General features: G+C 39.5%; 1 protein-coding gene across 4 annotated transcripts; it reads right to left on the reverse strand.

Moving 5' to 3' along the window:
• Positions 1 to 376: 376 nt before the first annotated feature.
• On the reverse strand, positions 377 to 5,124 carry LOC105032565 (putative chloride channel-like protein CLC-g). Of its 4 annotated transcripts, none has more exons than XM_010907037.4 (7): positions 4,495 to 5,124; positions 4,188 to 4,365; positions 3,341 to 3,603; positions 2,617 to 2,886; positions 1,187 to 2,315; positions 788 to 969; positions 377 to 708 (listed from the first exon to the last, which is right to left on the reverse strand). In XM_010907037.4, the coding sequence occupies exons 1-6, from the start codon at positions 4,845 to 4,847 to the stop codon at positions 823 to 825; spliced, it is 2,340 nt and encodes a 779-aa protein (XP_010905339.1). In that variant the 5' UTR covers positions 4,848 to 5,124; the 3' UTR covers positions 377 to 708; positions 788 to 822. The 4 variants fall into 4 exon arrangements, with proteins under 4 accessions (XP_010905339.1, XP_010905338.1, XP_010905336.1 ...); XM_010907036.4 differs by having other exon boundaries at positions 377 to 715; XM_010907034.4 differs by having other exon boundaries at positions 377 to 969.
• Between the last annotated feature and the right edge of the window lie 8,013 nt (positions 5,125 to 13,137).

A 13,137-nucleotide genomic window follows, 5' to 3' on the forward strand; every position in this document is an offset into this window, starting at 1 on the left:
ACAGAACAGTTGTAGAGGTCAAAGCAAATGGTTCAGATATTGGAGGAATATCTTGCCACAAGTTTCATGTTAACTGCAATCAATTGATGTTTATATCATCCGTATATGTTTATATGACAATCAAAATGAAAGTTGAATTGTAATCAGTTGCGGCAACCATCACAAACAAATCAGAGATTCAGAATCTGCGGCCAGTTGTTTGCCCAAAGAAAACTTAATGCTCCAGCATGCACTTTTATATTAATATTAAAATGCAGCCTGCTTTGTGGAGTTATTAGTGCACATGCATATCACTGATATATGACAAAAACTATCATCTAAAAGTCGAAGTTTTGGACATAAAAACTCCACTATGAGACTCAAGAAAGCATAGAAGTGGAATGGAATGCAATCTGGTGATGATCAGATTACCTTGTGGTACTACTTGCTATCAAAAATGTACCAGGCTAAGAACCAACCCGAGTTAACTAACTGATTGAATAACAAATGCCCTCTGTAAAAAAATTTTAACTTGCAGCGAATATGTAAACTAAGAGTGGTGCCGAATCCTGTATGATACAATTGAGCATACATCTCCCAAGGCACTTTAGAAGGAGAAACATATATCTGTTTTGTCTTGCATCTGCTTCCTCAAATAGCTTGATATTGACTCTGCATACATGGAAAATCTTTGAAAGAATTCTTGGACGCTGCACCGTGACTTGCTTCCTTCAATCTCCAACATGTGAAAGGATAACGCAAAGTGTTAGATATTCACCAACCGGAGTAAGAAAATCTGAGGCCTTACCATTATTCTGAAAATCTAACTTTTATGTCCCACTGCTAACAGAGGCTGCTAAAAAATTTGATAATGGTGGACTTTCCAAACCGCAGTCTCTTCCATCTGCTCTTCAGCAGGAAAGGATGCAGTCCCAAGATATGCTCAGGCATGAAATCATGCCTTGTCAGTATGCCAACTACAGGTGCCCTCTGCAGTAACTCACAGCGAGCAATGTTATCAGAGATGGAAATAAAGCCAGATATGAAGACTAAAAATTCTTAATATCTATCAAAAGATTGAAAAAGACCATAAAAAAGATACCAGAACTGATGTTGGCAGCAGCCATTGACTTAGGTTATAGATGTAATAGATGTAAAAAATAAAAGTGGTGCAGACAAAGTTTACAATTGAAACAAGGTCACTTACCGAAGAGGACTTTGGAACAACCAAGAGGTGCCTTAGACCAACTTCACGGAAAAGTATGAGAGCTTTTGCCAATGACATAGTCTCAACGACAGTGTAGGGTGAAGTGTTTGTAAATGGATGCAAATCAATGTACATTTCCATCTCTTCCACAGTCAGCTCTATATCGTCAATGCTGTCATGCTTGCCAGAGCCACGCTTGGCAAAATCATCAGCAGAGAACGGTTTTGAAGCATCAAAACTTGAGAGTGCACAAGTATGAAGAAACTCTTTCTTCTTTAATAAGACAAGTAGGTGTGCACGAAGAATTAGGCCAAATAGCACTGGCGAGTCAGAAAAAGGAGGCTCATCTATAACAGGGAATCCATGATGACCAGTTGTTTTCAGAACATGGACTATATTACCCACTTTCTCCACACCATGAAATGTCTGCAAAGGACCAGTGACGACATCACTTACTGTGAGCTGCCTCATGTAGGGTTCTGCATGGGCTTCAAGATAAGGCAGACCCTTCAATTTGACAATCAGATCGTAGATGTTTGCATTAAAAGTGTCGGCCACAGTTTTGGATATGAGCAAAACAAGCATGACCAGGGGAAGCAAAAGGAGATTGTTGGTCAATTCTAGGAGGATCACACATACAGAAACAGTCATTCTCATCGATCCACCTAGAAGGGAAGCAGATCCAAGGACTGCAAAAAGTCCATGGTCCAGAGTTGAGTGTTTACCCATAAGAATCCCAACAAGGCGTCCATATGTCGCACCTGTCAGAATGACTGGAACAAAGAGGCCAGAAGGAGCAACGAGACCATAGCTCATAATTCCTAGGAAATAAGAGGTAACAAAAAACAACAAGATCGAAGATTTTTGGAACACAGCATCTGTGCCAGCACTATAGAGGTTTCTAATTGTGTCATCATTAGTGTTGAAAAATAAGCTAGCCAGATCATTGTATTGGTCAGGTGGGCACTGGAACTTCTTGAAATTACCCGACCTGCCTATTGATGGGCAATCTTCTGATAAGTCAGCCGGGCAAGATCTACATGATGCAAGCCATGGTAGTCCGAAAAGGCAACAGGATGTGAATATGGAAATTGTGGCAGCAAGAAGCAATTTGTAGCCAGTGCCCTTCCTGAAAATAAGTAGACAAATATTTCTAAGATGAACAACATATTGCCTTGCAAAATTTGCAGAACTTATAAAAAAATATTTGAAGAACAGTGCCTTTAAAAGATTAAAACATGAATAAACTATTTTAGATATGCCTTTTTTTTTGGGGGGGGTGGGGGGGGCGGGGGGTGTTCAAAGATGTTTGGTTATGCAATCAATGATAATCTCCATGATTGGTCACTTGTTAAAATTCCTATTGTGTCTCAAGAAACATTTAGCTAATCCAAAGAAAGAAAGTAAAATAGGGAGAAAGTGATACATACTCATTGATAAGATTGTAGATTCGAAGAACCTTTTCCAGGAGAAAATTGTAGAAGCTCCCCAATATTCCTCCGATGATTCCTAAAAGGATCACTGGTGGCAAGTCCACCAAGTGATAAGCAACTGTATCTGAAGTCACGTCAAACATTATAAGCCCACCCTTACCAAACAAACCACATTTGCCACTTTTACATATGTCTATCAGCGCCCTAAGCACAACAGCAACTACAGCTGCAGTGAAGAATGCCCTCCAAAGTAGGGCACTTCTCCACCTGTAAAGCCAAGTACCAGTATCAGAATCATGAAGACAATCTGAAACATGCTGCTTATGGAAAACATGAGACTAAGTCATGGTTAAAGTGCCTGATCTGATAGGACATGAGGCAATTTCCAGATAATCACTGATGCATATTTTGAGGTGGGCAAACTGTCAAAAATTTTAGTTTTTTTTTTCCTTTTTTGCTGATCAATGCTATCAGAAAATGCAACTAAAGTTTTAGCCTGTATTTTGGGGAAATATTAGATGACTAACACATATAGAAATACTACTTACCTATGACTACTTGAGATTACATTCGCTAATATCTAATTCTGAGAAAAATATTCACTGGCATTCATCATAGAAAACCTACTCAATAATTCCCTCTTCAGAGCATAAAAACAACCTCAAGGGCATATATATAGAACAGCAGAAGAATGTATATAACTAAGTGAACTATGTAATACCATGATGATACAGATTCAAGGGCAAAAAGAACACCACCAACAGGAGCTCGGAAAGCAGCAGCAACCCCGGCACCAGCCCCACAAGTAACCAGATCCCGCCGGTCTCTGTCATTCTTGAAATACCTCAGCCATTTACATGTCAAGTGGTATTTACGGGACCCGCCCTGCCCGAGTATAGATGCTATGCATGCCCCTGTATGCACCATTGGGCCTGCCTTGCCCACATGGAGAGATGATGACACTGCAGCAATGCAACCCACTACCTGTGGATCCCAACCAACATTCAAATCAAACACTTTGCTTGCTTAAAGTGTAAAACTTTCTCCGACTCATTATTCGTGACAAGCATGCAACATATATCCTGTTTAATGAATCATTATTCAAGTCTCAGAAAACACCTCTATATAGATTGTGCTTCAATTATTGATGGAAATGAACCGTACAAGAGCAGTAATTCCAACCTCTTGCTTTCATCAAACCTTTTCTTTCCCCTTTTTTCCGATAGTTAGGTGAACAAAACAATATGATGTTAAACAAACAAAGGAATTTGATTCAGCATAGCATAAAATAAACAGGGTAAAGAAAAATGACCGAGCACATCCATGGGAAGTTGCAGATTATGAAGTGAATGCTTTAATTACAGGGTTCAAAAAGGCCAAGAAAGTTTCTGCTACCGACTAAAATCAGGGTTTATAAATCTCAACTGATAACTGGATCACAAAGAGAATAGAGCTCTAAGAGAACTCCATCATGGAAATGAAAATTTTGTTCTTTGGAGTAAGCTGATTAACAGAGAAAAACCATTTAACAGGAAGAAAACGGCAATTCAGCGATCCCAAAATCTCACCTTGACAACCAGAGTCCTCAGCGAGAATATACCCGGCGCGTCCACGCCATTCAGATAGGCCTTCACTTCCGGTATGCCCGATCCGGCCGCCGCCGGCGCCATGTAAGCCGTGATGACCGATGCGAACATCGTGAGCACGAAATTCGACCCAGCAAAGACCGCAAACGCCCATCCATACCTAAGAAACCAAGGTCAACAACAAAGAAAAATCCAATTTTTACAATCAAAACAAAGAAAAATCCGATTTTTACCATCACAAAACAAAGAAAGACCCGATTTTGATCGGATCTACGCCATGGTTTCTTACTTCCGAGAGAGCATCATGTTGGAGGTAACGACGAACTTGACGCCGGCTATGTTCTCAACGGCGAGGTTGTTGAAGAAGCCGACGGCGCCGGCGAGGGCGCCGATGAGGAAGCAGAGGGACCACTTAAGGGTAACGTAGCGGAAGATGTAGGCACGGCCGCGGCTCCGCCAGTCCTGCTTGAAGAACTCGTTCTCGATGAGCTCGTAGTCGAGGCTCTCGATCGGACACACGTGGGCGCCGACGATGGCCACTTGGGATGTCGTGTTCGACGCCAACCGCAGCAGGTTGATGCGGTGCTGCTCGTCGAGCAGCATCTCCTCCTCCTCCTCCGCCACCACCGCCGCCGTCGCCATGACAGTGGATCCGAGTCGTTCTTCTCTTCTCTTCTCTCTAAGTCTCTTGTACTACTTACTACCTTCTTTTGAAGGAGGCTTCGTCTGTGCGGGTATTGGGAGTACGGGGAGAGAAGAGAAGCTGGGCGGAAGAACCGGGTGGAGTCGGGGGGTCGTACGAGAGAGGGGGGAGCGCGGCGGAGAAGGGGATGGGTCGGAGATACCGGGAGGACGGGATTTGACGGTTAAAGTGGGGTAATTGGTGGGCGGCAGGAAATGGGGTGCATGGGATGTGCCAAAAATCCTGTACCCAACACTGTTGTGTTATATTTCTGTAGTTTAAAAAAACAAAAAAATACTCTAACAGAGCAGTGGAACAAAGTGGTGCTGGTGGGGTATTTGTGGGGTCATATATGGGCTTTATTTGGTTGTGAGTGGTAGCGAGATGGACACGTCTGCATGTGTCAAAATCCTAGAAATTCCACTATCAGTTGACTCTTTTATACATAAGCCCCTCAACAATTTGAAATTGTTTTTTGGCCCCATATTGAGGTGGTCTTTATTATTGGTTTTAGTGAACCTACCTTGACATAGGTGTTTTATTTGTGTACAGCATGTTACAAAGTTTGGCTAGTAAGAATAGTTACCTTATGGATTAGATATCAAGAAAGTTTACACCTTGGTAAGGGAAAGTAGAGATAGATATTCAGTAATACTATATTAAAGATTTTATATCCCAGAAGTCAGCCTAAATGATTGACCTATGGCCTTTTCTTAAGCTCCATTCTCTTTTCCTTCTAGGTGCCCTCCTAAACCTTGCATTTTATGCACAAATTTTAATTACTAGGTGACAGTAGCTTCAACCACTGCTATATTCATCCAATATGTAAATTTAAATTTTTGTATGCATAGATTTGGACCTTGTGGACTATTCAATCATGCATGAATTGATTCTTTTTTTTTTTTTATGTCCATACCACTTTATACCATGCATTCCTCACAAACTTATAAAGTTTTCGTTGTGACATTTGGACAACATATTGCAAAGAGAAATAGATTATTTTTGAGTTCAAAGTGTGTCCTCTTTATCAAATTTGGAGTATGTGAGAAGTTAAACTAGTAACTAGGTTAATTCAAGCTTATCGACACAACATTGATTGCTAGAGGCCTATTAACTTACTTCAGAAGTGCCAAATGTATGTTGGGTGAAGGAGATGTCAAAGGTCCAATTATCGGTTCAAGATAATCAGTTTGACTATAAAAAATCTATCATTTACCTCATTTGATTTCATATCTTTTGCAATCGGTTTACAAAATTACTGGTTAGTATCTTAAGTAATGAGATGACATGCAGAATATTGCGTATGGTGTGAGAGTACTAATCAGATTCCTATAGCCATTTTACAGGCAGATCTAATTCTAATAGATAAAATTTCTACTAAAATTTTTAAATTAAATTTTTGCATAAGGATGATAAAGTTCTTGAAGGTAAAAAAAAATTAATTCCGTTCTTTTCATTTTTTTTTTTTTAAATTCTTAGTTCACGACTTAGCTATGGATTTATTGGTAGTTTAAGAAGTCAAAACATCGTCTCATAAATAATAATTCTATAGTAGCAAATGACGACATATATTTTAACAATCATCTCATAAATAGTAACTTTGTAGTAGCAAGCGACGACATATATTTTAAAAGAAAAAGTCTGACATCCTCTCCAGCTTTAATAAACTGATCCTGCGTATCGTAGCTTAAGGTTGTCACTAAGAACAAAGCACTTGACATGTTGCAATATAGTAATTACTATGATGATCCTTGAATGGGTGGTTCCCATGAGGTCCCCACCTTTTTATAACTCCCTGCCGCTTTAAGCCAAGTTTTACTGGCTGATCCCACATTCGAGGTCTCTCGCGAGATACGAGATGGCAGTAAACGACACTGTGGGCGGAGTAGTTGTTTTGAACGGGGGTCATGTGGGGACCCATCCCCTCGATAATTGGCTGCCTTCATGTGTCCAAAAAAACAAGAAGCAGTATCCTTTCACCGATGCCTGTCTGCACCAGATGCAGATATCTATCATGGAAAGAGCGTATGTCTGATCCTGCATAGATTATAAATCAAAAAATATTTTAATTTATATAAGATAAAATATTTCCTCCATCGCCAAGTATCGTGAGATTTAAAATTATTAAGACCTGAGCAGTCCAAAATAATCTAAACCAAAACAGATGATACCTCATATATACGAGAGTGAAAACCGATCTAGCCATCTGACTTCTGACCGTAATAGAATGGCGCTACAGAAAAAACTCACCTCCTACCCATACATACAAAGTCTCCTTTGATTGGAGAGACTATTATTACGGGAGGAGGACACCTTTAATCCTACATCAATTGTGAGTCAAGAGAATTTCTAATTTATATAGAATGAAATTTTTTTTCCTCATGAGGTATTTTTTAAAAGATAAAATCATAATGCTCAAAATGACAAGGCCTGAGCAGTCCAAGACAGCCTAAACCAAAGCAGACAATATTTTACTCATGTAGGAGTAGAGACCGACCTAACCATCCGAGACATTTGATCCCTGACCACAATAATATCCATCCACTAATCTCAAAATGGCATAATGGTGGATGGAGATGATTTAATCGTCCATCAAGTAAGCCTTGGAGTTGGCAAGGGTTGAATTGGGGGATGGTATTTTAGTTTCAAGATGCAATCTGCATAAGTTAAGCTAGTCTTTTTCCCACCAACATCTCCATCCCCTACCCCCATCATAATCTAGGAGTAAGTTTATGAGGTTAGATAACTGCAAAGAAATGTTTAATCAGATGGAGAATAATATAAATTTCATACTACTATATATTTCCTCTCACATTTATTTCACATGTCTAAAACTAATTTAATATAATATTTGATATCAATTTGAGTTGATCACCAAGACTGTCGAGCTTTTGGTACAAATGGGGCATCTTTTATTCCCACAATATATCGTGGTTGACCTATTAGGTGTAAAATTTATAGGTAGTCATATTATTAGACATGTACATTGTTACTGCGAGGCTCAAAAATCTGAGAATGGGGCAGATCAGAAGAAGTCGAGCTGGAAGTAGGTTGCAGTCCAATCTAAAGCGCCTTCATGAAAACCTACGAGATAAGTCAAGAAATCGGATGGAAATTCTCTGATTCTTGATCCTCTGATACTGAAGTCAGTTCGAGCTTCGAGAACAGGAGGTGGAAAAAAATAGTAGAATACGAGAAGAGGGTGGAACTAGAGGAAACTAAGCAGGAACTAGAGTTCTTATTCAAGAACTGATAAAGTTCTCTATTGGCAGAGTCTCCATTAGTTTTGAGATTGTGAACTTACTACTGAAGGATTCCTAGCTCTCTATTTATAGAGGGGCTAATAAGACTGTTACAGAGTTTGTTAAGCCATTAGAAAAATTTGTTAGACGCTTAGAGCCACCTGTAAGTGAGTTGGGGTACAGCTATACGTATAGCTGTACGTATTAGCTAGGAGTGAAGTCATACTTAGCTGTATTTACCAACTGTATGTGAGATCGTGGCCAGCTGTATGTGACCGATCTGCAGAGATTGCGAAGATAACTATCGTCAATAATGTAATAGTTGACCTCGACAGAAGATCGATGTGAGCTGAAGGAGATTGGTCATCTTAACTCCCAATCTCAGATTCATAGAATACCGAGGCATTTTTATTCAGATCGGTAAAAGACCAACCTAAGTATCTGCTTATCAGTAAGTTAACATATTGCAGATCGATGCTTTGAGAGTGATAATTTCTTGATCTCACACGATGATGCCACGTGGCTTGAGGTCGATTTAATACACCAATATTTTACCCTCCACTTTCTATGTCCAAGGTGATAATTATCAAATCAGATATGAGAAGTAAAAATATCTAATTTGAAGATCAAGTTTTTACCTATGCCTTTTGGGGCTTTACTGATCTAAAGATCGGATTTTTACCTATGCCCTTCGAAGCTTTACTGATCTGAAGATCAAGTTCTTACCTGTGCCCTTTGAAGCTTCAGTGATCTGAAGATTGGATTTTAACCTGCACCTTTCGGGGCTTTACTAACCTAATGATCAGATTTTTATCTGTGTCCTTTAGGGCTTTACCAATATGAAGATTGAGTTTTTACCTGTGCTCTTCGAGGCTTTACCGATCTGAAGATCAGATTTTTATCTGTGCCCTTCGGAGCTTTACCAATCTGAAGATCGGATTTTTACCTGTGTCCTTTGGGGCTTTAATAATGTGAAGATTGAATTTTTACCTGTGCTCTTTGGGGCTTCACCGATCTGAAGATTGGGTTTTAACCTGTACCTTTCGAGGCTTTACTAACCTGAAGATCAAGTTTTTACCTGTGCCCTTCGAGGCTTTACCGACCTGAAGATCAGATTTTTACCTATGCCCTTCGGGGCTTCACCGATCTGAAAATCGAATTTTAACTTGTACCCTTCGAGGCTTTACCAACCTGAAAATCAAATTTTTACCTGTGCCCTTCGGGGCTTTACCGAGCTAAAGATCGGATTTTTACCTGTGCCCTTTGGGACTTTACTAATTTGAAGATCCCTCTACCTAATATAAATGCACCGTGTCTCAATAATATCAAAATTAATTGTTTGATTGAAAATAAAGAGATCTGATCTTTTAGAAAATGATTCGCTAGATCTTCTACCATGATTGCTTGAAAAGGCATTTCTGAAAATATTGGATAGGTGTGCACCATTTGTCAGCGCCTGATTAACCAATCTTGATAATTGTGGATCGATCTGATGTGGCCAAATACAATGAAGGTGTGATGAATCGCCACCTGACAAAGTCATTGGATTGATTCCAAATGTCACAAATCAATAATGGGATCAATTTATCTGAACCGTTGATTCACCTTCAAAAGACTTTTTGGCCCCTAGCAACTTCTTATTTCTACTACTTTCTTGTGGAGGTGCTACCGAATTGTTTCTAAGAGCTCTTTTGTGTCCAACGGCCATTAGAGAAGTAGGAAGCTCATCAGAGATGAAGAAGAGCTTATTTCTCATCTCTGGGAGAGGTTTCATCCATTGCCTTTAGGTACTGGCTTTTTTCTCATCTGTTTGCTTTGAGCCATCGAACATCCCTTTTTAGGTTCTCATTATATTCTCCCTTTTTGTCTTCTTTTAGAAAACCTTCTAAGGTAAAAATGTTTGTCAGAGGAAGAGAGGAAAAGGAGGTCGTAGATGACCCATATACCCGATCGACTCAACCCTTATTAGTTTTTGAATTAGAAAATCCTTCTCAGAAAGATCCTGATATTGATCTCGTAGATAAGGAAAGTTTGGAACCTATACGTGGTCTCCTAGACTACTTTGGTCCATAAATGGAGGGATTCATTTTGACGAGGAGAACCTAATGAATCTCCAGAAAAACTACGACATACTAGATAAATACGAAATGTTGGTGCCAGATCTAGAAGATCGGATTTCTAAACCTCCAAAAGGCTGCATAGTCTTTTATGATGAAGCCCTCTGATCTGGACTTCAGTTTCTACTGCATCTATTTTTCTGTAATATTTTCTATTTTTACAGGGCTCATCCCACTCAAGTGACCCCAAATGCCATTAGGATGATAATAGTATTCATAATAATATATAGCTTCCAGGACATAGAATTTAGGATCTCTTTGTTCAGATAGCTAGTTGTTTTAAAAACATACTCGAGTGAGAAGAGCTAATGGTACTTTTCACCACAGAAAAATTGTAAGTTCGAGCCTAGCCTTCCTCTATCCACGACTGAAAAAGTTATTTCTTTTTTGTCCAAGCTCCCATTCTATGGGATTTTGAGATTTCGTGGGTGCACCAAGACACCAAGTGAAACTTTAATTATGAAATTCTCTCTGAGGATGAGGAGGCTCATTCAACCCTGATTACCATCAAAGTACCCAAGCTATCCAGGCTGATAAATGATCAGGCACTATACGATGCCAGCATCAGCCTATACTCTCCTCAGGATAAGGTCGAGCATTTTGCTTCCATTTTTTTCTGTTCTTTTGCATCTTTATTTTTCTGAAATATATAACTATCTTATGTAGAAATGAGGTTCATCCCGAACAGATTGGAGGAAAAGAAGAGAAAGAAATAGTCAAAGCCATCTGCTATTGCTCCTGCATCGAAGAGGGTTAAAGGTGCAGATCCTCCTCCTACTCAGGCACCATCCTGGTCTACATCAGCCACTCCTCCTCCCACCACGTCGAAGAGAAGCAACGCTTCTCGGGATCCATAGAGTACTCCCTAGGCTCGATCAATTGAGCCTCCACCTCATCAATCAACTGAGGTGAGAAAAAAAGATGATCCCCAACCTACACCTCCTCCCAAGGAGCCAGGTTGCAAGACAACTACTGCTGCTGTAGCTCTATCAATCTCAATTGAGGAAGATACTGTAGGATGGATGTCACTTCTAGAGCGACCTCAGTTAGGTCGTAATCTCCTCAATTCAGTGCTGTTGATAGTCAATCTGGAGGCACGCTAAAGAATAAATTGAAGAAGATCACAAATCATGGCTACGAGCATTTTATGCATGTAAGTATCCCATTTTTTTTTATATGTGATCGATCTGAACTTTTAACCTGTAGGTCACCATCGACTTTCAGATCATGTATGAAAATATGGTTTATCTGTTGAAAAATAAAGAAGCCATGGATGCTAACTTGATAATCCTCCAAGAGGAGAAGAAGGCTATTGAAAAGAAAGCTGAGAAGAAATCCGAACGCACTGAAGAACTTAAAATTAAACTTGAAGAGAAGCTGAAGTTGCTGAAGGAAAAGAATCAGAATCTCCTGGACCTTCAGCAAAAGATTAATGAACAGAAAATAAAAATCTTTGACCTGTATATACAGACTGGGAAGAACAAAAAATTGGAGTCGAGGCAACAGGAGGCAATTAAGGCTAATGAGGCTCACAGAAAGGCCATAGAAGCCCTAAAGAGATAGGTCAAGAAGGAACAGGATAAGGCAGTGAAGGTGGTGGAGTTGTATAAGGCCTTTGAAGAGTTTGAGAAGGAGGTAACTGAGAGTTCTGAGGGGGTATACAACTATGGATTCAATCAGTGTCGAAATCTGATCAAGAAATTGTATCTCGAAGTCGACATCTCCAAGGCAACTCCAAAAATCACCATTGATATGGGCATAAAGGGGGAGCCCGAACTACTTGTTGAAGCACCCAAAGAACCAACCAAGATGGCAGATCGAGAAGAGACCATGGTAAAGAATATCGAGGTCATTGCTGTGGAGTCAATCACTGCAATGCCTTCGATTGAAGCCCCTAATGCTGAGGTTGTATCTGTGGAGCCCATTGCAATTGCTGAGGTCGTCAAGGAGCCGAAGCAAATCAAAGAAAAGATAGCTTCAAAGAACTCTGAGGCTCCCATTGTTATCTTGTAACCTATCTTTTGGAATGTATTGACCTGATGTGGATCTTTTTCTTTTTGAACTGTAATGACCCGATGTGGGTCCTTTACATTAATGAAAGAAATATTTCCCGATGTGTCGTGGTCCAAAGTGTATATTTCTGTTACTTAGCAATGTCCATAACCTTTCAAAATAAAACAAATGCATATATTTTGTAAAATCATAGCTCAACAAAACTAAAGAATTAACAACTTTAACCTTGTCAATTAATAACTGACTTGAGGTCAAGGTATGAATGTACCTTTATCCGATGTAGCCTTGGATAGATCGGATTTTTAATAGAACTTCAAAATAATCTCGATCTAGAAATTGATATTCTTTATCTGATATAGAGAATAGATTAGATTTTTATTGATCAGGAGATCTTATTTCCATCTTGGTGCTCGATCTAGAGATCAACTTTTTATTGATTAGGAGATCTTATCTCCATCTTAGCCCTTTGAGGCTCACTGATCTGGAGATTGAATTTTTATTGATCAGAAGATCTTATCTTCATATTGATCCTTCAGGGCTCACCGATCTGAAGATCAGATTTTTATTGATCAGGAGCTCTTATCTCCATCTTGGCCCTTCAGAGCTTCTCGGTCTGGAGATCGAATTTTTATTGATTAGAAAATCTTATCTCCATCTTTGTCTTTCGGGGCTTTACTGATTCAGAGATCGAATTTTCATAAATTGGAAGATCTAATATCCTTTCTGGCCCTTCGGGGCTTTATCGATCTAGAGATCAAATTTTTATTGATCAGGAGATCCTATCTCCATCTTAGTCCTTCGGAGCTTTACCAATTCAAAGATTGAATTTTTATAGATCAAAAGATCTTATCTCCTTTTTGGCCCTTCAGGATTTTATC

Source organism: Elaeis guineensis, chromosome 1 (assembly GCF_000442705.2).
Source record: "Elaeis guineensis isolate ETL-2024a chromosome 1, EG11, whole genome shotgun sequence".
Taxonomy (NCBI): Eukaryota; Viridiplantae; Streptophyta; class Magnoliopsida; order Arecales; family Arecaceae; genus Elaeis; species Elaeis guineensis.

What these genes read in the sequence shown, in the direction of transcription:
- LOC105032565 (XM_010907037.4), bottom strand. Translation starts at nt 4,847, where the DNA reads ATGGCGACGGCGGCGGTGGTGGCGGAGGAGGAGGAGGAGATGCTGCTC. An exon ending in AACATGATGCTCTCTCGGAA is followed by an intron (nt 4,366 to 4,494) that starts GTAAGAAACCAT and finishes TTGGTTTCTTAG; the next exon opens with GTATGGATGGGCGTTTGCGG. An exon ending in CTTGAATCTGTATCATCATG is followed by an intron (nt 2,887 to 3,340) that starts GTATTACATAGT and finishes TTGGCTTTACAG; the next exon opens with GTGGAGAAGTGCCCTACTTT.